The 26,784-nt window shown below is 42.3% G+C and overlaps 1 protein-coding gene across 2 annotated transcripts; it reads left to right on the top strand.

Annotated features, from left to right (window-relative positions):
- Positions 1–1,125: 1,125 nt before the first annotated feature.
- On the top strand, positions 1,126–26,784 carry tpd52l1 (tpd52 like 1). Of its 2 annotated transcripts, XM_073492535.1 has the most exons (7): positions 5,434–5,632; positions 8,055–8,075; positions 9,759–9,877; positions 9,994–10,142; positions 12,571–12,672; positions 23,129–23,189; positions 24,490–26,784. In XM_073492535.1, exons 1-7 carry the CDS (start codon positions 5,434–5,436, stop codon positions 24,610–24,612), a joined length of 774 nt encoding a protein of 257 aa, XP_073348636.1. In that variant the 3' UTR covers positions 24,613–26,784. The 2 variants fall into 2 exon arrangements, with proteins under 2 accessions (XP_073348634.1, XP_073348636.1); XM_073492533.1 differs by lacking the exons at positions 5,434–5,632; positions 8,055–8,075 and adding an exon at positions 1,126–1,264.

Genomic DNA, 26,784 nt, shown 5'->3' with positions numbered 1-26,784 from the left:
GACACAGTTGTAACTACAGTTTCATGTCAGTAGGGGTCATTACTGCACTGCCAGAGGCAAATCTCTAGAGCCATGACTGCAGATCCAGAGTCTTAGGGGAACGGTCAGTGACACAGAAAACATAGCAAAGTTAATTAATATTACTCAGAGGTTTAATTATATTTAAAATAAGTCATTATTAGATTAAAAGTCACGTTTTTTACATGTATTTATTGTCTTTATCATCGTTTATTTCTTAATTATATTGTTATTATGTTGAATAACTAGTACATGTTGACAATACACTGAAGTACATTGCATAAGAGGTTTAAAATTAGACATTTTACAGGCCTACATACACCAGTGGTAGAATTTACATTTACCCAAGTACATACATTTTGAGGTACTTGCATATTTTGTGAGTATTTCTATGTTTCTTCCACTTCAGACCTGCACTCTGCTACATTTCAGAGGGAACTTAAAGGGGCACTGTGTAGTTTTTGGAGAAGAAATTGAAATGTTTAATATTCACAGTATTAATGAGGTAATAATACAAACTCAGAAATATTTATCTTTTCCATAACTGAATAAAGAAGCTGTTCTCAGAGGACACTGCTTAAAGCTAGAAAGGTGGCAGGATCCGCCAAATACAAACAAAGTAAACCAGTATGAAATTGTGTTGACCTTTGAGGTGAGTTTGTTTATTCAGTTTATTCAGTCATGAAAACAAAGACAGTTTGTTTATTTAGTCTGTTTAAGGACATAAAAGTCAGTCAATGAAGATCTTTATCTTCTTCCCCAAAATGAAGATACTTGTACTGTTCTTGCGTACTTCTGCTACGTATTTTACTGTGAAGGAGTTGTTGCTATAGTAAGTCAATGACGATCTTTGTCTTTTGATTAAAATGTAAAAACTACATAGTGCACCTTTAACTCCCTCAAACTCTCCTCCTCTAACTTGAAGTACACTTTGATATTAAGTTGTGCACTTTTATTTATATCTAAGTTTTAAACTTGGTTATTTTTACTGTCTGTTGCTTCTTTAAGACAAACACACAATTATTTATTCAGCTTCTTGTTGTTTCCTGTAAGAAAATACGTCCAGTAAGTAAATTATGCAAATTGAAGGAGCGCGGCGCGGTGATTGGCTCGTGCTCCATAAGCCCCGCCCTCTGAGCGCGTGACGGCTGGAGGAAACCCGAGGCGAGCTGCGCGTGCTGACGTGCCTTGTCAGTGTGTGAGGGGAAGTTCACCTGGCTGTATCTGATGGAGACCAGGCAACAAGGTGAGTCCACGTTTAACAAAATGTTGCGTTTACGTCTCCGGGCAGAAGTTGGAGGAGGAAGTGAGCGTCTCTGGTGCGACTCGGCTGTTTTCTGTTGATCTGATAAAGAGCTGAGCTGCACACGTCACTGTGTGAAGGCTTGAAGGAGTGAATGGTATTAATCTGAAAATGCTGTCAAGTCACAACAACAGTGGAGGAGTGAATACATGGAGCCTGGCTCTTGATTTAATGCAGTTTGTGCCTTTAAATGACTGTTTGAACTGCTGTGTGTCATTTGTTGTGCTGCACAATGTTTATATTTTGCAAACTGCTCATTCATAATTACTGTATGCTGCTTTATTTATTTATTTATTTTTATTTGTGGTGAGTGCTGCCTCAAGAAATACACAAACGAATATCCTCAGTCATGCACACATACAGTGGGCCGGTGTGCTGCAGGTTTGTGTTACTGTTTATTCACGACATCATGGAAACTCCAGACCAAAGTGAGCCTCGGAGCTGGATACTGTTTCCTGCCTCAGAGGCTATCTGCTGGTTTTAATGCATGAGCCTTCAGGTACGTCTGGTATTTATAGAAGATCAGCAGCAGAGTGCCAGTTTTCTGTTGGTCTGTGAAATCAGTCTAATCGCCCCTTACGTACACTTACTTTATGCAATAACACAGATATTAGTGAGAGCTTGAGTCCGAGATGTGTTTGTTTTTATATTAAAACAACAAGTGAGCGCCTTCTCACCAGGAGCTGGTGAAAAATCACTGCTACGGATGTTTTTTATTATGTTTATCTTTGTGTCCCTTTCATATCTGACTTTGAATGACGTGGGAAGACATTTTAATCAGAAGAGAGAGATCTTCATTGACTGATTTTCTATGCCTGCACAAACTAAATAAACAAACTCTGTTTTCATTCCTGAACGAACAAACTGACCTTAAAGGACAACATGTTTCATTCTGTTTTACTTTTGTTTATATGTGGCGGACCCTGCCACCTCTCTAGCTTCAAACAGTGTTCTGTGGACTGTATTTTCCTCTGAGAACAGCTTGTTTATTATTGAAAAGATAAATATTTCTGAGTTTATATTATAATATTAAAATTCTGAGCTACACGGTGCAACTTTTAATAAAAGCTGTGATATTTCTGCATGTGTAATATTTGAGGATTCGTATTTCTTTTTTTATTGAGCCCATGTTTATGACGAAATGGGGAAGTGAAATGAAAGTTAAAAGTGAGACATGAGCTGATCAAGCAGGGCAATGACTCCTTCATCCGTGCGGTCAGTGGGATAAAGGTAGCGTTTGTTTATGCAGGTAGTTCGTCGCATTCCTTTGCATGACAGCGTTCCTGTGGCCAACTTGGAGTCAGCAGGGCAAAAAAACTTTATTATGAAAGTTTATAAACATTTACATTTGTTATCTCTCACTAAAAACATCCCATAGATTTTATAATCCATCTATTTAGTGTTTTAAAGATACCAAGATACAGTATGAGCGGTATTTTTGGAGTTTCGGCCACACTGCAGGCATCTTGGCCTCCAGTTTAGCTTCAATTGATTTTGCAGCCATATGACCATCCCCAGGCCTCTGATTTAGCGTAGCCACATGACCAGCGGGCCAAATAGAAGTCTTGTGACTGGAGGTATTCCACCCCAGGAAGAAGGAGAGGGGGGAGAGAAACAGAAAGGAGAGTGCTAAAATGTATATTAATCGAATATTGTCCATAAGTAATGCCTTATCAAAAGAAGTGTTTTGGTACATGCAGCAAGAAAATGAGTGTTTCTTGACTGATATTGTCTGCGAGCGTCTCCCCCCACCTCATGTTAATGTTTTCCATGGAAGTCTGTGGTTTTTTCTTCCCTGAAAGAAGCAGTTCACCAGTCAGTCTGACCACAAGTCAAACCAGAAGGAAATCACAACACTGGGTGCCCGTGCTTGCTCCGCATCTTCCTGGAAGAAGTGCGAGAGTGTATGGCGTAATGACATTTCGTCAGCAATACGAGAACTTTGATTGCTCAATCATCTCATTGTTACAGATTTGCTGACCGATGGGCTTTTTTTTTTAAATAGCAAGAATCAGGAAAATCCTGTTTAAACTGCTGCAAGAAGTTCAGCTCGGTGCCACAGAGAGTGAAAAGTCAGAGTTCCTGTTCCTGTGCAAATGCAGACTCAGATAAGCGTCATAACAGACCTCACTATTATCAAGTTACCGACAGGACCTGGGATGGACACTGGAGAAACACCTAATCTCCCCAAGTGGGATGATGTGTGAGTGTGTGTTTGTTCATGTGCATTATAACCTCGTTTTCTTGTCTGCTCTCGCCCTGCTGCCTTGCTCGGCTGCAGAGTTGTACTCTAGTGTTCTGAGTGATGCAGTGGTGGACTGGGGCAGCATGGGTCCCGGAGAGGAATGGGTTAACTCAGCCAAACACGAGGGAGAGCAGGGTAAGACTCGACTCTCCCAGATAGAAGAAAAAGAAACATAAGTCCACGCTGAATCACAGGGTGGAAAATTGCCGCTGCGCACGGATCGCATCGCGAGAGGTGACGTCAAAGTGCGTTCACTCTGCGTGTGACGTCAGCTGTCCACCTGAAGTGACATCACTGACTCAGAGGAAGTGCAGCACGTTTGAACATTTAAATGTAGAGATCAGTGCAGCAACAGTTTTCTTACTTATGTGATTCAGCGTGGATTTAACTAGTAATAGTCAGGAGAGTGGGTGAGTGTGGTCTGAGTTGGTACATTGATTGAGTTGACTTGCAGATTGCATTTTATCTAGAAAAAGTCAGAAAATAGGAAGTATTTTTGCTTGACACAAAAGATATTCAGTGCTAATAATAGTAATAATCTGAAAGGTTTAGGGTCGGCTTTGACCAAAATACAAACAATCTAAATACAATATACTCCGTTAATGGCACATAATTTAAAGCTGAGGTTGGTAAGATTGTAGAAACCAGCAAAAGTAAGCTAAATTTTGAAAGTCCAACTGAAAAATTCCACCTCAGGCCTCCCTTTAGAGCCACTAACACACACCGCCTGACCACATTGTTAGATAAATGGACTACACAGACTGTCCTGTGGCCACCTGGGATGTATAAAGTTAATCTAATAAATTTAAGGCTAATAAATACATAAAGAAACAAATCTATTAAATGGCCACAATCATGTAAACACATGCAAAATAGGCATCACGAAGGCACCTCCATCCAAAAAGGCTACGGAGCGCAACAGTTACTCCGGATGTGTGCTTTATGCTAACATTAGCCACCGAAGGAGGCTATTTCTGCTGCCACGGCTCTGTTCGGCTCAGGGGCTGTGTGCTTTATGCTAATGTTAGCCGCTACAGGGTGTGTTGCTGTTGCAGCGGCGTTTGTTTTGGGCTCAGGGGCTGTGTGCTTTGTGGTACGCTGTTAGCAGCTAAGTCAGGAGAATTTCTACAAATATAACTTCGAGAATAACTTACCAACCCAAGTTTTAACTGTTTAGGATTTTAAAGTACAATTTCACATGAAGGATGCTTTACTAATAAATCTGAACATAGATGAATTAGTTTGCTTACACTGTCGGATGAATAACAGATATAAATGCAACTAGGCCCCTACTGACACCCTCTTCCTGCCCTCTATACAAGGTATAAGTACCCTGAAGAAGTTTCTATCAAGTCCAACAAGTTATACTGGAATAATTCTTAATATGTGTCAGTTTTTGATGCTGTGATTTATCAAAACCTTAATATAATTCTGCATTATATTATTACAGTTTGAAGTAAAACAATCAGAAGGTCTTAAAATTAGATTTTGACACGAGCTCCTTCCACCAGGCAGCTTATAAACAGATTATAATGCAGGACTGCCTCGCTTGATTTTGTAATTTAGTGCCACATAGAATAACATTCGCATATTGTAGCTGTGGGAGTTAATAGTTGTTCTTTTTCTCAGCACCAGATGATTTATTGAATAACTTACCAGCAGCTGAGACTTTCAGTTAACAGAAACTTCCTTTACACTAACATGTCAAGGCCAGTTTCAGTTGGCTCATGATCAGCAATTTTTTTTTGTCAGTTAAGCAAAAACGTCATTAAAAGCAGACGCGTGACTTGCGACATAGGATGAATCAAGCACTGTGTTTCATCTGAAATATGTTCAACTGTTTCCTCACTCAGGTTTGAATGAGGGTATGTTTTACTCCTCTGCGGAGGAATCCGTTAAAAGGAGCTCACATGGTGAATTGCCTCCCGCAGCCCAAAATGGGGGAAATCTGACAGAATGGGGTAAAACTTCACCACCAGGGGACGAACAGCAGGGTCAGACATCGATGTCCCACTCTGACAACTGGGTCATGTCCACCACTTGGGATATGCAACTTGACAGCACAGGTGAAGAGGGATGTAGACTAGAGCCTGTAGAGTAGATAATCTTTCACTTTGGTTGAACATTTACTTCACATCGTTACTGACCTCTGTGGGAACCCACAGCCACACTGGGGCTATAAATGCCACTGAGGCCACTGAGGTCGAGTCTTTTGTATTTTATCTGATAATTCGGGGAATGAGGTACTCAGGCTGTGGCTGTAAGCCGTGCAGTCCTTGTGTAACCAAAGGTTGATCTGTGCCAAGGTTGCAACTCCCCACCGATCCTGTTGGCGATATTAATGAACAGAATCTCAAGGTTCAGTCAGGTCAGAGTTTCGGGTTTGGGGACCTAAGACTAGCATTTCTGCTTTTGAAATATAAAGTGGGTCTGTTGGCTTTATCAGACCATGATATTCGGTATACACTGGGGGGTTTGCAACCAAGTGCGAAGCAGCCAGGATGAGAGTCAGCACCTCCAAGTCGGACACCATCGTTCTTTGCCGGAAAACGGTGGATTGGTCAAGTACCCCGATCTTGCTTGAAGAAAAGTATATCTCATCTGGCCTAAGAACACCTTGGGATCCCCTAAAAGTAGCTGGAAAATGTTGCTGGGGAAAGGGGATATCTGGAGTATCTTGCTCAGTCTGCTGCCACCACGACCCAACCCCAGATAAGTGGAAGAGGATGCATAGATGGATTGGTGGATGGATCGATACAGGTTCTGTGTCACTTAACTTCAGTGCTGATGGACTGAATCATTGTATATGTTCAACCAAAGTGAAATGTTGCCTTAAAACGTAGTAGTGCCACTACAAAAAGTTGCACCAGTAACATAGACGAGCACGTTTTAAAGCAATGTAGATGACAAATTACATTAAGAAGAATTAGAGTTCTTGTTTAAAAAGGAAAAAAAGCACATAGCTGCAAGATAAGATTTTGGTTCACATTGCTCTCAAACGTTGCCTTTGTAACACGACCTTAGAATTCCCGTTGATCCAACCCCCCTATTTTAGTAGAGACCTTCGGACCTTAGCTTACTTTGTATCGAACCCGTTTCATGCAGTGAACCATGACTGTGACAGTTTACTTACAAGTCTCAGCATTCTGCACATTCCAGAGAATTGTCAGTGCCACAGCAGTGTATCATTACCAACATAAAACTGAGTGTGATGTCATTTGAAATTTGCCCATAAGATCTCTGTCTCATAGAAAATGGCACCGCACCATCCGTTAGTGTCGATAACACAAGAAGCAGCTCAAACACTGTGGCTTTTGTTTCCATGACAAACTGTAAAACATGTGAGTCTCTCTAACTTTCCTTATGTAGGTCTACATCTATAAGACACTTAAAGAAACAGCTAGAAACACATACGAAAATGCCTTCACCTATCTCAATTTTTTCTTTAGATTACCAAGTACTATGTTAGCTAAAAAGAAACTTAACTAAAAGAAAGGGTTTAGACCTGCCTGAGCTTAAAAGAAACCTGCCTTAGCTGAGGAAACCCATGTTAGTGGTTAGCCAAACAAAAACCTGCCTTAGCTACATAGAAGTCTGTACAGGTTGTTATTTTTTAGCTAGGGCAGGTTTCCTTTAAACAAGCTTAATCTGCGTCAGGTGACTTTTTAGCTAATGCAAGTTCCCGTTGCGCTAATTAAAAGAAAACCCGCCTGAGCTACGAAGAAGTCTGCGCAGGTTTCTTTGTAGCGAAGGCAGGTTTCCTTTAAACTAGCTTAACGGAGACTTACATTAGCTAAAAAATAACCTTCCGTAGATTTAAATAAACCTGCGTTAGCTCAAAGGAAACCCGCTTTGGCAAAAAGAAACCGTCTGCAACATGGCAATATGCTAAATATCTTGAATAGCCTACCTGTATGTGAAATTGAGCATCAATATGGTCACTCGTTTTTAGCAAGTTGCATGGATCTCTTTTTTGCATTTTAGTGTTCCATGTTTATTATAATTATAATTAAAATTAATGAAACACTTAATGTTAATTGCCCTCCTCTAATGGACTAAAAAACACTCATATCAGTGCTCTATCTGGCATTTAAAGGTCTTCTCTCGGCTTCGTGAACAGAAACAGCTCGGCCTGACTTCTCCATTCACTAGACAGACATGAAAAGCTTCCATTTCAGCCACAGGGGTTTAAAAACTGTGATTGCCCTGCTGCTGTGTGATGTAGGCAGAAATAGCTCCCTACTACAGAAAAGGCCTGTCTTGTATTGATGCATGCTGTGCTTGAGTTTAGTGCTGTGAGCTACACTTTTGTGTGTGATTGCTGCATGTAGTGCCTCGTCGCTTCGAACCTTTGATTTTAAAGCGCTGAACTGTTAACAGAATTTTGTTAAAGTCACTACTTTGCTCAGCAGACGTAATGCCAGTTTTTATTTGTCACTATCTACTTCACTAACTCTCCCCTGACTTGTGCTATAATGCTGCCATAAGAGAGAGGACACCTCACTGCAGGTACAGTAATCCTTTTTGATTTCCATTCTGTCAAATCTGTGTTTTTAGACGCAGTTAACATGCAAAACGTTCACAGGTCCGCCACAAACACAGTGACATAAGTACCTACATTTGCACTTCTCGTTTTGTGTACAATGGTCCTTTTGTTTCCTGGTGCTGTGTTTACCTGTATGTCCTGATTTGCCCTCCACAGATGTCAGAAATCCTGCAACAATAGACCGTATTCACACGGCGGCTATTTTCCTGTCATGTCACGCTCAGGGTTGGAAGCTCGATCGCTGGGATTATATTATACCGCTGTGTCGTACGTCGCAAGTTGTATAAACGTAGGAAATCTGACAAATCGTTATATGTTTTCACTTTCGGGCTGAAATAAATGTTCGTATATAGAATTACTTTAGCTATGTTGACGTTAGCCATGAAGCGGTTGAATGCTAACATTAGCTGTTGCTCGACGGTAGCTATGGGTTATCAAATGTAGTGTTTTACCTTGAAATATGGCTGATGTCCCTACACATTTTCACTAATCATTGTCTTTTCAGCTGCCGATCGATCATAAAAAGGTGAAACGATAACAATTTGTCACATTCCCTACATTTATAGGACTTATAGGACCACCCTGAGCATGATGTCAGGGGAAAATGGCCGCCGTGTGACTATGGTCTAAAGGATAATCAGACGTAAACAGTTTCTTTTGTAAATCAGTTGTTGTCGTTTTAGTAATAATCCCGTCACTGTTGGCTCCCGATTTTATTCAGCTTGGCAGAATTTTTCAAGCTTTTGGGAAAAAAGATACGTTTAGTGTGTTTCTGCAGCATCATCTTGTATAAGAGTCAGCTGGTGCCAGTAAGATGACAGTGTGTTTAATATCCAGCTCTGCCTAATGCAGATCTTCATTCATAGAGACAGTTTGCATTTCGTGGTATATTCTGTGCTGCATATCTGCTTGAATAGATATGAATTTATGCCAACTGTCATACTACTTTTTTTTTTAATAGGGAACAGTTGCCATGGAAACAGATCATTTGTTTATTGTTTGTTTTGCTTAATAAGTAAAACACCCCTGATTTGTGTTCTGGAAACCATTCACGTCCAATAGAGTGTGACTTTAAGTTCAATCTGTCTTCAGAAACAGCATCGTGTTTGTTTGTGTGTGTGTGTGTGTGTGTGTGTGTGTGTGTGTGTGTGTGTGTGTGTGTGTGTGTGTGTGTGTGAGCCAGTCTGTAGTGTCCATCAGCAGAGTTAAAGCAAGATAATCCATGTCAGTTAATCCAGATTAGATCGCCACAGGCCGCAGCCACAGATTACATAACAGTTGGACAAAGTCAGACATGCAGACGTGCAGACAGACGGACAGATGGACGGATGTGTGGACTCGGACATATGGGGTGTCCGAGAAAGTTTGCAACACAGACAGAACAACAAAATAGGCAAAAGAACAGAGATACATATTGAAATACAGGAATCTTAAGTAAGAGAAACAAAACAGCAAAGGTCAGAGGCATTTATTTCCTCCGAAGGCCTTTGACGTTTCATTCAAAGGTTATACATTCTCGATATAATTGATGGAATAAAGGAAATATCTCGAGGCCAAAATCAAATTATTACTTTAATTCACACATCTTATTTCCTGTCTCCTCTCCTCTGTTTGTGCGTCTCCATCACTGTTTTTTCCACATTCAGGTTTTCTGGACTCGGAGCCCCTGAGGGAGGCCGATGAAGATTATGTCTCTGAAGTCAGCTTAAACAACTCCATGATGACGGAGGAGGAGCGAGAGGAGATCCATCAAGAACTAGCCAAAGTATGTTCCCACATGCACGTCCTCAAGCTTCAAAAGAACAACAAGTGTTGATATAACGAGGACAGTGATGGGACGAATGCCTGTTGAGTAGCTGTTTTTGTCTTGTTTGCGTCCAGCTGGAAGAGGAGATCAGCACGCTGAAGCAGGTTCTGTCATCTAAAGAGAAGCAGCAAGCGGACCTCAGACAGAAACTGGGCATCTCTCCTCTGAGCGAGCTCAAAAACAACTTCAGCAGAGGCTGGCACGACGTGCAGACCTCCACGGCGTGAGTTTGCACGTTTTAGTAGCGTTAAAGGGAAGTGTGTAAAGTGTGTGTTTGTGCCTGAAGCACATAACTGAATGGCTTCCTCCTGTTTGCTGTCAACATAGATGCCCTTTACAGGACTCACACACACAAAGACAAGTTGATATTGCACCATACTCCAAACTGAGTATCTGTTATAAAACACTGATATCACAAAAACCCAATTAAAAAGACATAATCCTCTGCTCCTGGCTGCATAGCATGTGTGTGTTTGTTATCTTTGTTGTGCTCAGTTTAACAGACATCATAAACCTGATTAAAAACACATCAAATGGCTACATGGTGCTGAAGGCTATTGTCCACACACGGTTAGCTGAACGTCCTCTCCAGCCACTGGAAGTGATAATAATCTTTACCAGCAGCGACAGCGTTAGCTGGTAATGTTTTCACTTTGTGAGTCAGTGTGTGTCATCATGGCAAAGTGTGGTCCTGGAGCCACCTGTTGTAGCGGGAACTAGGACAGTAGCCGTTTTTGAGTATTAAGATGTTTATACGTCCATCAGTCACAACCGCGCAAGCTTTAAGAAACTTCCCAGGTGTGTAGTTGAGATCAAAATGAAGGCCGACTTCAAAGATTGGCATGGTCCGAATAAGGGGGCTGAAATTAGGGGGTTGTCCACCTCACATTTGACCATCCGGGCCCACATTTGTCAATAAGATGGGTGCGGTTCGACCCATGAGTACTGAGTATTCATGTAATAATGCAATAACGACTACTGAGTACTCATATGTTGGAACGTGAACATGTTGATGGACGTCTCTAGTTGACATTTTGTGTCATTGATGCATCAAATCATATTTGTCTGGATTTTGGGGAATAACGGGAATTTTGCACTAGTTAAAGTCTTTTGATAGTGGATTTATTGGGGGGTAAACTATTCATTAAAGAATACCAATATTAGATCTTATGTTCTAGTTGAAAGTATGCTCATTTAATTTAGTTGTATGCCCCACATTCAGCAGAGCACTCGTCCATCACATGAACAGATAATTTGCCAGCAGCCCATTTAATAAAAGGAATTCAGAAAAATTCCTTCCCATGCACAGTGAATTCTTCTATCACATGAGCAGCCCAACATCCTGCCAGCACTCCTACTGTCTGAGCCTGTCTGTCATGTTTTGATGATATTACTGGAGTAAATATATATTTTATATTTTTCTTCATGATAATTCAGTTAAAAAGAAAGAAGCACTGAGCAAAGTACATGTTTTTAACTTAGCTGTTAGCATGTGGGATGTATCTTTAGTTTTCATTTCAGTTTGAGATTCATTCTTTATTGTAAAACATTTATTTTATAAATTAGTTGTTCACTTTAAATTCTTAATTTGCACAAGATAAATACAGTCTGAGCAAATAACCCCAATATTTCCATTTTATTGCCATTATTTCCCATATATTCCTGTTAATTCCTATGGAAAACTTCCACCTTAAATATAACAATAACATCTTACAGTGTTGCCTGATTATTCAGATACAATAACCAGTTTTTTCCTGCATTATCAGGAGTGAAACACGTCTCTATTGCTCCTCTAAACCAGGAAATGACTTGTTGGAAGAGTTACATGTTTTTACCTTTAAATGTCTCGAGAAATGACTCAATTTCCTCACCGGCCTGCGAGCTCTTACCCAAACACCAAGAGACAGAGAAGAGCAAGTGGATATTCTCTGCAGGCCTCCCTTCTTATCTAGTTACACTTCAACCTGAAGATCAGTTTACACACAGCCGCCGTCCTCATGTATAATGAACCAGTGTGACCTCAGGAGAATAAGATCATAGAGATTTGTAAACTGTAAAGTTTGATGTTTGAAGTACAGTCTGGTGTAGAGAAGAGCTTGTTGCGTATTGTAAATATTTATCTGTACACAGAAGTGGTATCAGTTAGCAGGAGACGGAAGCTTTTGTTCATTGGTTTGGAGATTGAGGAAGTTATTTGTCATTTATTTATTCTTTTGTTTCTTCTTTGCAAGGGAAGTTTAGCACATGCTTGTAGTTTTGGGAACGAAACAACAAGCATCGCTCCCCGAAGTCAAATAAACTCCTACATTTGAACCTCGATTGTTATTCTAATTGTCCTAAAGACATAAATTGTGTTTGTATTTTTACAATAAAGTGATGTTGATCAGTATTGGCACACATAAACTTGCAGTGTATCCTGTGCGGAGGTTTATATAGGGAGAGATTGAAAGGCCAGGCTGGTTAAAACAGACAATGACAGAACAGTTGATGTGGGTTTTATTGCCTGTGATTAGTAAAGATTAATGGGAACAATCATAATGTCGGGCCAGATCACCGAGAGGCCCTTTGATCTGATGATCCCATTTGTTCTGTCTGTGTCCGACTCATGCATGTATGAATATTGTGTTAATGACATATTCTTTGTGTCGCAGCTTTAAGAAGACATCAGAGACGCTGTCCACAGCTGGACAGAAAACCTCAGCAGCCTTCAGCACGCTGGGCAGCGCCATCACCAGGAAGTTCGGGGACATGAGGTACAAAACGATGTCAGATCTTTATATCTCGTGTCAGCAGTCTGTCTGTGTTTACTGACGATATATCATGCAAATAGTGCAGTGAAGCTGGGATTGTGTCTCTCGCAGCCATGGTTACCCATCATAAAGCCCCATCATCGGCACATTTGCATATCGAAACCTATCACAACGCAGCCCGCCCACTCCCCACTGATGCATCTCCACTTTCATCCAATTCACCAGTTTTATCTGTGCCATCCATCCCCGTCTCTCTCTCAGAGTTTTTTGACTCTTGCTCTATCCAGCTCAGGGGGGAAGTCGAGATTATGTAAGCCCACATTAAGCTGTTTTCTGTGGGGAGCTCAAGGGCCCCGGAGGCAACGTCTGTCCTCCTCAGTCACTGTCTTTCCTCTTGTGCTGTCTCTTTGCCTCCCCGTCACTCCACGCTGCTCTGTTTGAGACGCCGAGTCAACGCAAAAGTCTGTGAGCCTGCATTGTTCTGCGCGTAAATAAATAAATAGAGCGCTTGTGTTTGTGTGACGACAAGAGACAGCATGTGCGACTTCATGTATGTGCAGGAGAAAGTGGAGACTTTTGAAAAATAGCATATCTTGTGGAGTCTGCAATATGTTGACAGTGGCTGTGTTGTAAAGACAAATGTGGTATTTGTATTTCTGGATACACTGCAGCTTATTGTGTGCAGAGAGGAAACAATGCATTATCTCTGATTATTCCAGCATGACTGGTCTAGAGTTACTGTTCCCTCGGAGGTACGTTCCTGCAGTGTGTGGCTCACAGTGTGCATAGTAAGCATGTTTTGTTTCATTTTTTTTGCCGTGGATGTGTTTAAAGAGTGTCCTTACACGTCATTCTGTCCTGTAAGTCAGAAATATTTAACCATTTTCTAACAGACTTTTTCTCAACAGTTGGATTCTCCAGGGATACAGCATATCACAATTTATTTGTATCTGCCTAGCTTGTCATTGTATGTAGTTTTGTTGACTTTGGGTCCTGTTAGACTGATTAAAAATTCATTATATTAATTCTCATTATGTGAGCAACACAAGAAAACCTCTTAGAATTATGTTCTTCTGGGATAGGAGCTATTTATCTGATATAATATACAGAACAAGGTAACAGAAAAGCTGATTTTCATCTGAAAAAATCCAATTTTGCTGTGTTTCTGCCATCAAATCAGCCATAAATATAGCAAATATTTGTTGTTTTGGTGCAGTTAAACACCAGAATTTCCTCTCTTGAGCTGTGTTTCTTTGCCATCACTGTCAATTCTTCTCTTTCAACAACTAACACTAACTCTTTATTCTTGTATCTGCTTTATTCTTGCGTCTGTATGGAGGGCTGTAACCGTCAAAATAAAATAAAAATAATAAACATAAATAAATGGCTAAATACATTAATTAACAGACCGATTAAAACATAAATGTCAATTTATGCCACATTTTATAAATAAATAAATGTATATGGGTCAATGACGTGACGCAATTTTTTTTGTGTTCTTATGGTTCAGTTGAATTTAAAAAGGTTAAAATTAGAAAATAAACGTACAAATTACTTGCATACATTCTCTTTTTGAAGACCTCATCTAAAATTTCTGGATTTAATCAATTTTCAGAGAATATTCAGGGAATAATGGCAAAAATGTCAATGAGGTGTAACCATAAAAACTTTGTACCAAATAGTTTAACTTGTTCAAAAAAGGTGAAATTCTCAATAAAACAACCGATCAACTAGTTTGGCATAATCTTACATTTGTGTTGTTTAATAATGACTAAAATAAATGGAACACCATTGTTCTGAATATTATAATTAATTTGGGGAATTGTGTCTGTCAAGTCAACTTCCTGAAGTGTAACCAACATTCAAGGAGCCATTTCTCTCCAATAATATGAGAGTTGTCAAACTACGTTGCCCTGAGAACAGAAAAATACAACTTCTGCCCTGAGACCAGGAGAGATTCACCTGCCCTCAGACAACTTCTGCCCTGAGACCAGGAGGGATTCACCTGCCCTCAGACAACTTCTGCCCTGAGACCAGGAGAGATTCACCTGCCCTCAGACAACTTCTGCCCTGAGACCAGGAGGGATTCACCTGCCCTCAGACAACTTCTGCCCTGAGACCAGGAGGGATTCACCTGCCCTCAGACAACTTCTGCCCTGAGACCAGGAGGGATTCACCTGCCCTCAGACAACTTCTGCCCTGAGACCAGGAGGGATTCACCTGCCCTCAGACAACTTCTGCCCTGAGACCAGAGGAGACAGTTGACTCCCTTTTGTCCAACTACGTTGCCTTAAAACAGAAAAATACGACTTCTGCCCTGAGATCAGGAGGGATTCACCTGCCCTCAGACAACTTCTGCCCTGAGACCAGGAGAGATTCACCTGCCCTCAGACAAAATTGTGGGAAACAATGGTCTCTGCCCTGAGACCAGATGAGACTAAACAGCCATGAGGAAAATCCTACAAAACAACTTCTGCCCTGAGACCAGAGGAGACAGTTGACTCCCTTTTGTCCAACTACATTGCCTTAAAACAGAAACAGAAATACGACTTCTGCCCTGAGACCAGGAGGGATTCACCTGCCCTCAGACAACTTCTGCCCTGAGACCAGGAGGGATTCACCTGCCCTCAGACAACTTCTGCCCTGAGACCAGGAGAGATTCACCTGCCCTCAGACAACTTCTGCCCTGAGACCAGAGGAGACAGTTGACTCCCTTTTGTCCAACTACGTTGCCTTAAAACAGAAAAATACGACTTCTGCCCTGAGACCAGGAGAGATTCACCTGCCCTCAGACAAAATTGTGGGAAACAATGGTCTCTGCCCTGAGACCAGATGAGACTAAACAGCCATGAGGAAAATCCTACAAAACAACTTCTGCCCTGAGACCAGAGGAGACAGTTGACTCCCTTTTGTCCAACTACATTGCCTTAAAACAGAAACAGAAATACGACTTCTGCCCTGAGACCAGGAGGGATTCACCTGCCCTCAGACAACTTCTGCCCTAAGACCAGGAGAGATTCACCTGCCCTCAGACAACTTCTGCCCTGAGACCAGGAGGGATTCACCTGCCCTCAGACAACTTCTGCCCTGAGACCAGGAAAGATTCACCTGCCCTCAGACAACTTCTGCCCTGAGACCAGGAGGGATTCACCTGCCCTCAGACAACTTCTGCCCTGAGACCAGGAGAGATTCACCTGCCCTCAGACAACTTCTGCCCTGAGACCAGGAGGGATTCACCTGCCCTCAGACAACTTCTGCCCTGAGACCAGAGGAGACAGTTGACTCCCTTTTGTCCAACTACGTTGCCTTAAAACAGAAAAATACGACTTCTGCCCTGAGATCAGGAGGGATTCACCTGCCCTCAGACAACTTCTGCCCTGAGACCAGGACGGATTCACCTGCCCTCAGACAACTTCTGCCCTGAGACCAGGAGGGATTCACCTGCCCTCAGACAACTTCTGCCCTGAGACCAAGAGAGATTCACCTGCCCTCAGACAACTTCTGCCCTGAGACCAGGAGGGATTCACCTGCCCTCAGACAACTTCTGCCCTGAGACCAGGAGAGATTCACCTGCCCTCAGACAACTTCTGCCCTGAGACCAGGAGGGATTCACCTGCCCTCAGACAACTTCTGCCCTGAGACCAGAGGAGACAGTTGACTCCCTTTTGTCCAACTACGTTGCCTTAAAACAGAAAAATACGACTTCTGCCCTGAGATCAGGAGGGATTCACCTGCCCTCAGACAACTTCTGCCCTGAGACCAGGACGGATTCACCTGCCCTCAGACAACTTCTGCCCTGAGACCAGGAGGGATTCACCTGCCCTCAGACAACTTCTGCCCTGAGACCAGAGGAGACAGTTGACTCCCTTTTGTCCAACTACGTTGCCTTAAAACAGAAAAATACGACTTCTGCCCTGAGATCAGGAGGGATTCACCTGCCCTCAGACAACTTCTGCCCTGAGACCAGGACGGATTCACCTGCCCTCAGACAACTTCTGCCCTGAGACCAGGAGGGATTCACCTGCCCTCAGACAACTTCTGCCCTGAGACCAAGAGAGATTCACCTGCCCTCAGACAACTTCTGCCCTGAGACCAGGAGGGATTCACCTGCCCTCAGACAACTTCTGCCCTGAGACCAGGAGGGATTCACCTGCCCTCAGACAACTTCTGCCCTGAGACCAGGAGGGATTCACCTGCCCTCAGACAACTTCTGCCCTGAGACCAGAGGAGACAGTTGACTCCCTTTTGTCCAACTACATTGCCTTAAAACAGAAACAGAAATACGACTTCTGCCCTGAGACCAGGAGGGATTCACCTGCCCTCAGACAACTTCTGCCCTGAGACCAGGAGGGATTCACCTGCCCTCAGACAACTTCTGCCCTGAGACCAGGAGAGATTCATCTGCCCTCAGACAACTTCTGCCCTGAGACCAGAGGAGACAGTTTACTCCCTTTTGTCCAACTACGTTGCCTTAAAACAGAAAAATACGACTTCTGCCCTGAGACCAGGAGAGATTCACCTGCCCTCAGACAACTTCTGCCCTGAGACCAGGAGGGATTCACCTGCCCTCAGACAACTTCTGCCCTGAGACCAGAGGAGACAGTTGACTCCCTTTTGTCCAACTACGTTGCCTTAAAACAGAAAAATACGACTTCTGCCCTGAGATCAGGAGGGATTCACCTGCCCTCAGACAACTTCTGCCCTGAGACCAGGACGGATTCACCTGCCCTCAGACAACTTCTGCCCTGAGACCAGGAGGGATTCACCTGCCCTCAGACAACTTCTGCCCTGAGACCAGGAGAGATTCACCTGCCCTCAGACAACTTCTGCCCTGAGACCAAGAGAGATTCACCTGCCCTCAGACAACTTCTGCCCTGAGACCAGGAGGGATTCACCTGCCCTCAGACAACTTCTGCCCTGAGACCAGGAGAGATTCACCTGCCCTCAGACAACTTCTGCCCTGAGACCAGGAGGGATTCACCTGCCCTCAGACAACTTCTGCCCTGAGACCAGAGGAGACAGTTGACTCCCTTTTGTCCAACTACGTTGCCTTAAAACAGAAAAATACGACTTCTGCCCTGAGATCAGGAGGGATTCACCTGCCCTCAGACAACTTCTGCCCTGAGACCAGAGGAGACAGTTGACTCCCTTTTGTCCAACTACGTTGCCTTAAAACAGAAAAATACGACTTCTGCCCTGAGATCAGGAGGGATTCACCTGCCCTCAGACAACTTCTGCCCTGAGACCAGGAGAGATTCACCTGCCCTCAGACAAAATTGTGGGAAACAATGGTCTCTGCCCTGAGACCAGATGAGACTAAACAGCCATGAGGAAAATCCTACAAAACAACTTCTGCCCTGAGACCAGAGGAGACAGTTGACTCCCTTTTGTCCAACTACATTGCCTTAAAACAGAAACAGAAATACGACTTCTGCCCTGAGACCAGGAGGGATTCACCTGCCCTCAGACAACTTCTGCCCTGAGACCAGGAGGGATTCACCTGCCCTCAGACAACTTCTGCCCTGAGACCAGGAGAGATTCACCTGCCCTCAGACAACTTCTGCCCTGAGACCAGAGGAGACAGTTGACTCCCTTTTGTCCAACTACGTTGCCTTAAAACAGAAAAATACGACTTCTGCCCTGAGACCAGGAGAGATTCACCTGCCCTCAGACAAAATTGTGGGAAACAATGGTCTCTGCCCTGAGACCAGATGAGACTAAACAGCCATGAGGAAAATCCTACAAAACAACTTCTGCCCTGAGACCAGAGGAGACAGTTGACTCCCTTTTGTCCAACTACATTGCCTTAAAACAGAAACAGAAATACGACTTCTGCCCTGAGACCAGGAGGGATTCACCTGCCCTCAGACAACTTCTGCCCTAAGACCAGGAGAGATTCACCTGCCCTCAGACAACTTCTGCCCTGAGACCAGGAGGGATTCACCTGCCCTCAGACAACTTCTGCCCTGAGACCAGGAAAGATTCACCTGCCCTCAGACAACTTCTGCCCTGAGACCAGGAGGGATTCACCTGCCCTCAGACAACTTCTGCCCTGAGACCAGGAGAGATTCACCTGCCCTCAGACAACTTCTGCCCTGAGACCAAGAGAGATTCACCTGCCCTCAGACAACTTCTGCCCTGAGACCAGGAGGGATTCACCTGCCCTCAGACAACTTCTGCCCTGAGACCAGGAGAGATTCACCTGCCCTCAGAAAACTTCTGCCCTGAGACCAGGAGGGATTCACCTGCCCTCAGACAACTTCTGCCCTGAGACCAGAGGAGACAGTTGACTCCCTTTTGTCCAACTACGTTGCCTTAAAACAGAAAAATACGACTTCTGCCCTGAGATCAGGAGGGATTCACCTGCCCTCAGACAACTTCTGCCCTGAGACCAGAGGAGACAGTTGACTCCCTTTTGTCCAACTACGTTGCCTTAAAACAGAAAAATACGACTTCTGCCCTGAGATCAGGAGGGATTCACCTGCCCTCAGACAACTTCTGCCCTGAGACCAGGAGAGATTCACCTGCCCTCAGACAAAATTGTGGGAAACAATGGTCTCTGCCCTGAGACCAGATGAGACTAAACAGCCATGAGGAAAATCCTACAAAACAACTTCTGCCCTGAGACCAGAGGAGACAGTTGACTCCCTTTTGTCCAACTACATTGCCTTAAAACAGAAACAGAAATACGACTTCTGCCCTGAGACCAGGAGGGATTCACCTGCCCTCAGACAACTTCTGCCCTGAGACCAGGAGGGATTCACCTGCCCTCAGACAACTTCTGCCCTGAGACCAGGAGAGATTCACCTGCCCTCAGACAACTTCTGCCCTGAGACCAGAGGAGACAGTTGACTCCCTTTTGTCCAACTACGTTGCCTTAAAACAGAAAAATACGACTTCTGCCCTGAGACCAGGAGAGATTCACCTGCCCTCAGACAAAATTGTGGGAAACAATGGTCTCTGCCCTGAGACCAGATGAGACTAAACAGCCATGAGGAAAATCCTACAAAACAACTTCTGCCCTGAGACCAGAGGAGACAGTTGACTCCCTTTTGTCCAACTACATTGCCTTAAAACAGAAACAGAAATACGACTTCTGCCCTGAGACCAGGAGGGATTCACCTGCCCTCAGACAACTTCTGCCCTAAGACCAGGAGAGATTCACCTGCCCTCAGACAACTTCTGCCCTGAGACCAGGAGGGATTCACCTGCCCTCAGACAACTTCTGCCCTGAGACCAGGAAAGATTCACCTGCCCTCAGACAACTTCTGCCCTGAGACCAGGAGGGATTCACCTGCCCTCAGACAACTTCTGCCCTGAGACCAGGAGAGATTCACCTGCCCTCAGACAACTTCTGCCCTGAGACCAGGAGGGATTCACCTGCCCTCAGACAACTTCTGCCCTGAGACCAGAGGAGACAGTTGACTCCCTTTTGTCCAACTACGTTGCCTTAAAACAGAAAAATACGACTTCTGCCCTGCCCTGAGACCAGAGGAGACAGTTGACTCCCTTTTGTCCAACTACGTTGCCTTAAAACAGAAAAATACGACTTCTGCCCTGAGACCAGGAGAGATTCACCTGCCCTCAGACAAAATTGTGGGAAACAATGGTCTCTGCCCTGAGACCAGATGAGACTAAACAGCCATGAGGAAAATCCTACAAAACAACTTCTGCCCTGAGACCAGAGGAGACAGTTGACTCCCTTTTGTCCAACTACATTGCCTTAAAACAGAAACAGAAATACGACTTCTGCCCTGAGACCAGGAGAGATTCACCTGCCCTCAGACAACTTCTGCCCTAAGACCAGGAGAGATTCACCTGCCCTCAGACAACTTCTGCCCTGAGACCAGGAGGGATTCACCTGCCCTCAGACAACTTCTGCCCTGAGACCAGAGGAGACAGTTGACTCCCTCTACGTTGCCTTAAAACAGAAAAATACGACTTCTGCCCTGAGACCAGGAGGGATTCACCTGCCCTCAGACAAAATTGTGGGAAACAATGGTCTCTGCCCTGAGACCAGATGAGACTAAACAGCCATGAGGAAAATCCTACAAAACAACTTCTGCCCTGAGACCAGAGGAGACAGTTGACTCCCTTTTGTCCAACTACATTGCCTTAAAACAGAAACAGAAATACGACTTCTGCCCTGAGACCAGGAGGGATTCACCTGCCCTCAGACAACTTCTGCCCTAAGACCAGGAGAGATTCACCTGCCCTCAGACAACTTCTGCCCTGAGACCAGGAGGGATTCACCTGCCCTCAGACAACTTCTGCCCTGAGACCAGAGGAGACAGTTGACTCCCTCTACGTTGCCTTAAAACAGAAAAATACGACTTCTGCCCTGAGACCAGGAGGGATTCACCTGCCCTCAGACAAAATTGTGGGAAACAATGGTCTCTGCCCTGAGACCAGATGAGACTAAACAGCCATGAGGAAAATCCTACAAAACAACTTCTGCCCTGAGACCAGAGGAGACAGTTGCTCTATATTACAAAAACGCATACAATTTTAATTTAAAATAATCCTAATAAAATCTATTTTCATGTGATATTTTAAAATTAAGTAACTGTTTTCATAAGTACACTTGCATACACTCTAGCTGGAAATAAATATTTAATATTTCTCCTTTTGTTGTGGCTACACCACTTGACATTTTCAGGGGCAATCAGTCTTACCTTTCGTAAAAAATAGTTCAAATGCTATTTCAAATTACATGAAACCAACATAAATACAAAATATACATTTTAGCAAACCTGATGCAAGCTTTTAAAACAATTTTTTAAAACATTTTTGAATTGCTCATAATGCAAACCCTTATTTGTCACTGACCCATATATCTATTTTTAATACACTAAAAAAATGATTTCCCTGAAACATTGACATTATGAATTTCAATTACATAAATTACAAATAGGATTTCCATATAATTCAATTACATAAGTTCTTATTATGCATAAGAGTAATCCATATGTAATGCATTACTTTCTAGTATAATACTTGAAAAACTGCATGAACTTGAGACATTAACAGACTTTTTAAGTTGTTTAATTAATGATTTGTATGATTAAAATATGTTGCATTAAATGCTATACTTAAAGTTGAACGTAAGAAATCTTATATGTAATTAAAATACATAAAGGAATCACATAAATTCAATGTTTGATGGAAATTATTTTTGGCAAATGGCAAATTTATTTAATGAGCCATTTATTTTTTTATTTTGACCAATTTAGTCCTCCATATGTGTGTGTGCTCACATAGATATTTTGTTTGGTCATCACTGACCCTCTATAAAGTGACTTACGGTTTCCTTTAGATGTGTTGAGTGTGCATAAGATTGTGTTCTTGTGTGTTTAACTTCAGTGGTTTTGTCAGTGAGTCGTGTAGATGAGATGTAGTTCAGTACAATCTCTTTCCACTTCCTTCATGTTTAAAAAAGCCTGTGTCTTTACAATGTTCTCCGTCTTCCTCCATGCCTCCCAAGATCCAACTCTATAGGGTAAGAACCACACAGCTCCCGTTTGTTCCAGACTGAGAAGTCAGAGGCAGCGAGTCTTAACTCAGTAGATCTGAGTCAGATCAGCTGATAGCGCTAACTGGTTGGTACAGTCTGGACTCGTACAGTCAGCTGAGACTGCTGCTGCCATGTCGTACTCAGTCAGTCAGGCGCTTCTTGTCTCAGCTCAGGATCACATCGAATTGATTGATGAGTCAGGTGAACAAGGTGTCACGAAGTAGCTAATACAGTCCATGCTGAGACTGATTGAAGATCATTCAGGCGTCTCACTTTTGAGCACTTACTGATTTTATTGAGCTGATGGTTGAAGACGGACTAATTAAGTTAACTGTGAGCCGCAGCCTTCATGATATCACACCATAGATTTTACACTATCAAAATAAAACATAAAACATGTATTTCTCCAGCTGACTCTACGGCCAATGCAGCTCTTGCTTTGTGTCAGTGTGTGTTTCTGCGTTTGTGACCTTTGCTAACCATTAACTCCTCTCTCACAACACGCTTCTCTGAGGACAGCTACTCTATCAGACACTCTATGAGCATGCCCACCATGAGGTAACCACACTGTGCTCGCTCTGCTTTTGTGTGTCAGAGAGTCAAGTTGTGTGTGTTTTTCTTATCTTTATGTGATGTCATCTTTTAGACACAACATTCCACCTTACTCTCGTTTCAGTAAGTACGTGAAACAGTGCTCAAACACCCGGTACATTACGAGAGCACATTGTTTAATGTGTTTATTAAGTCATTGGCTGAGTGCTGATAACTTAAATCCGATACGAAGACGCTAAGATGTTTTTCACATGGTATTGACACCTGTTTACACCCCGCACTGATGCTCCCAGTTCACTCAAGCACATGTATGCTTGAGTGTTTTAGAAAAATATAAATAATGTTATGCAGTTGTTCTGAAATGTTAAAGTTTTTTCCTTCTTTTCTCTACAGAAACTCTCCAAGCTTCAAGTCTTTCGAGGAGAAAGTTGAGAACACAGTGACCACTATAAAGGTAAACAGAGTGTGTGTGTGTGTGTGTGTGTGTGTGTGTGTGTGTGTGAGTGTGTGTGAGTGTGTGTGAGACGGCTTCAAAATACTGTCAATTATTTCAAGACTAGCGAATCAATGTTGTTTGTTGACTAGAAAACCGATGCGCCACGTAGCTGACATTCTTTTCTAATCATGTTATTTCAAATTGTAAACATCTCATTCAATTTAAATGCAAGTTTGATGCTTTTCATATAACACCACCGCTGACAACAGTGTTAGTTGGAGACCTGATTTACCAGTTGGGCCGCAGATTGAAGAAAATGACGGATCGGTTTACCCAAAACTAGCCATTAGTCTTAATGGAGGTGATTTATTTCTTTGTTTTTCTGTTTTTCTCCGGGGATTAGGTTTATCAGGAAAGCTACACAGAACCTAAAAATAAGAAGTCAGACCACTGTGCTTAATTATTTATCTTTAAATGTTACAGTTACGGCTGAAAAACTAAAAAACTAGAACCAAAAGGAGGCTGATTTCATATTCAGTAACTGACTTACTGACAGTCACACTAATTAATACCACATGCTTTGTTTGGTAGTAAGCTGTGACAGTCAGAATTGTGCCTGTGAACGTTATAGGATGTCAGTGAAGCAGCGAGAACACAACACTATAATCTGGGTGTAATTGCTGGCTTACACTGTGACTCCTTCAGCCTGTCGGTTATTTATATTCACACTGATCCCGATGCAGCCTGAGCAGGAGCGCACTCTCACCCTTTGTCTTTACTTTTGAGATAGCCACTGTGATTGGTAGAAGAAGGTTTTCAGATCCTTTACTTCAGTAAAAGTACGAATACCACACTCTGAAAATACTTCAGTACAAGTCGAAGTCCTGCATTCAAAACCTTACTTACCATAATTGAGTACTGAGTACAATTTAAGACGTTTACTCAAGTACTGTTCGTATGGATGACTTTCACCTCTACCAAGGTAATATTTTAACATAATATCTTTACTGTTGAGTGACTTGTGGTTACTTTTTTACAACACTGTTAATATCATTCAAGGATAACTGGATAACCTCTTTAGAAAATCAAACAGTGGGTAAATACACACTGTCGAGTCCAGTTACTTTTCAGCTTTAGTTACCTGTTTTTAAAAAAAGAAACATTACTCTCTTCCTCTTCTGTGCTCGGATGGGGGAAGTCTTTGTAAAAGTCTGCCACCTTGAGTCGATTCTGCAACACAACAGCAACCATGTAAAGATCTATAAAGTGAAGGCAGCACACGTAATGTTGATAGATTTTTTCTGCTGCATTTCCACAGACAAAGGTTGGCACTACGGAGACCAGAGGCAGCTTCGAGGATGTCCTCTCCTCGGCAGCGAACGCCAGCTCTCAGGACACGCCCACTAACGACTTGACGGACAGCTCCGAGAGGCCGTGTTAGAGCTTACGTCCGCACCACGAGGCAGAACTTCAACCAGGAACTCTTGTCACTGCTGCATCTCAGCACATATCTACTCGAGGCTCTGACTGAAATGTTGCTTTAATTCGATCGCACGTGTTACAAACAATCCCGTGTATGTGATTAAGTCTCCTAACACTTGGCTGGAAGTCCCTGCAAAACCTAAGCACTCAGATTTTTTTAGAAAATTTAAACCATTTCTTGTTGGGACCAAATTTTTCCCTAAATATTCTCATGCAGTAGTCGTCTGCCTTTATTTTATAAGATCAAGACAGCTGTAGCTTTTTGTCGAAGCGCAGATTGTTGTTGGATCCGATGGGGGTTGATGGGGAGAAGAAGCGATGCCTTTATGAGAAAATAATGAAATGAAAGGAGGATGAGCAGATTCTAAGAAACCAAAGCCGAGTATTTCTTCCTCCTCATGGTTTTTCCTCATTAAACTGTCATCAAGACGGGGAAACTCAACAAATCACAGCCGGAGTTCCTCACAAACAAAATAAGGAGATTAAATGTTCTTTCTGTTGCTCTGTAGAAACATCCACTACCAAAAAATACAAAACTGCATGTTTGTGTTTCATTAAAAAAAAAAAGGAAAAAAAAGAAACATTTTATGTTACATTTTTAACTACCTTAGTGCGTTTTACTAAAAGAAATGTCTGCTACTGACAGTTTGGGTTCGGGCCTATTTGAATGCTGGATCATAACACACACACGTTTTACCCTGAAGTCACATGAAACACTGCATATGTGCTACGTGCAGTGATATTCAACATACGTAAATGTATGTATTTTTGTTTTTAACATGGCTGCCTCGAGAATCTGATTAATCACTTGGGACATTTATAATAACTGCTATTAATTAATTAAACATTAAGCAAATAATGGAATTATTTATAAACCATTTATTAACATCAGCTGCAACTTAACAGTAAACAATTGATTAATAAATGGTTTGTCAAGCATTCAATTGTATGTTAACAGTGAAATACTATCAACTAAAGCTTAATTAACTATAAATGTATAAATTTACCATTTATTAATGATGGTTTTTACTGAGCGGTAACATTAAATCCGATGCTGGAGATTGAAAAACAGCAGCGGTTGCATTGTTTTACCTCGTAAAAGGTAAATAATATAACTTTCAAGTTTCATAACTTGGACATCTAGAATCAGCGGATTTGTGGGCGCATCATCCGTCTCGTTAATAATGTATTTTTGTAGTAGGATTATTGAATTTAATGTCATTTTAAACATCGACGGCCACATTTCCACATTGTCAGACCAGTACGGAAGAATAAGTGAGCAATAGATTATATACAAGGCCTTATAATTGTAATATATCCCTAGATTTATACAGTACCGCTACTGACTTTGACATGTTTCCTTTGATATCGTCAATACGTTGTTTCCATGTTAATTTAAGATCAGTCACACCCTCGATATTCAATATTAATGTTGCAGATTTTTGATTTGATATCCCCGCTCAATGTATTTTCTGATACAAGCTGTATAATATTGATATAACATCATCATATTGTAGATGTTGTACAATCCTTTACTGTAATGTGACCCTGAATTCCAAGAATTGCTGTTACTCATATTTTTAACTTCCTTTTGCAGAACTAACTTGTTTAACACTGAAAGAAAGTCCGGACTGAGTTTTTACTTCTTATCTAAGAAAAGGTTGGTGCCACAAAAGATTAAAAATCCTTTGTTTTCTTTTTAACTCTTCAAGTATGGTGTCTTTGGCCGCTGCATGACTTTGCCATCACATAACGTCCTGTTTTTAATATTTAATCTGTTTTGTGTTTCATATTTCTGAAACTTCTGACGCGATTTTCTTTGCTGTGGTTTGAGACGACGCCTCCGGATCATTTCCTGTTTAGTTCAGTCTGTCCGTGAAATTTATTTATCAAAATTCACGTCATAAATCAAGTGCTGACATAAATCAAGTGCTGATGCATCTTTTGTAGCAGGAAAAGGTTGTCAGGTCTGACCTAAATAACTGAGGAAATGCATGTTCTCTCATTGGAAAATGAATTACAGTATATTTCACGTGTTTTCACCAGTTAAAAGACCTTTATACGAACTCCATAACCTCACAGCCCAAAGACCTAACTGTGACATTCAAATAAAATAACATTGTGTCCAACA

This window comes from Pagrus major, chromosome 22 (genome assembly GCF_040436345.1).
Source record: "Pagrus major chromosome 22, Pma_NU_1.0".
Classification (NCBI taxonomy): Eukaryota; Metazoa; Chordata; class Actinopteri; order Spariformes; family Sparidae; genus Pagrus; species Pagrus major.
This window is presented reverse-complemented; position numbering and strand designations above follow the sequence as displayed.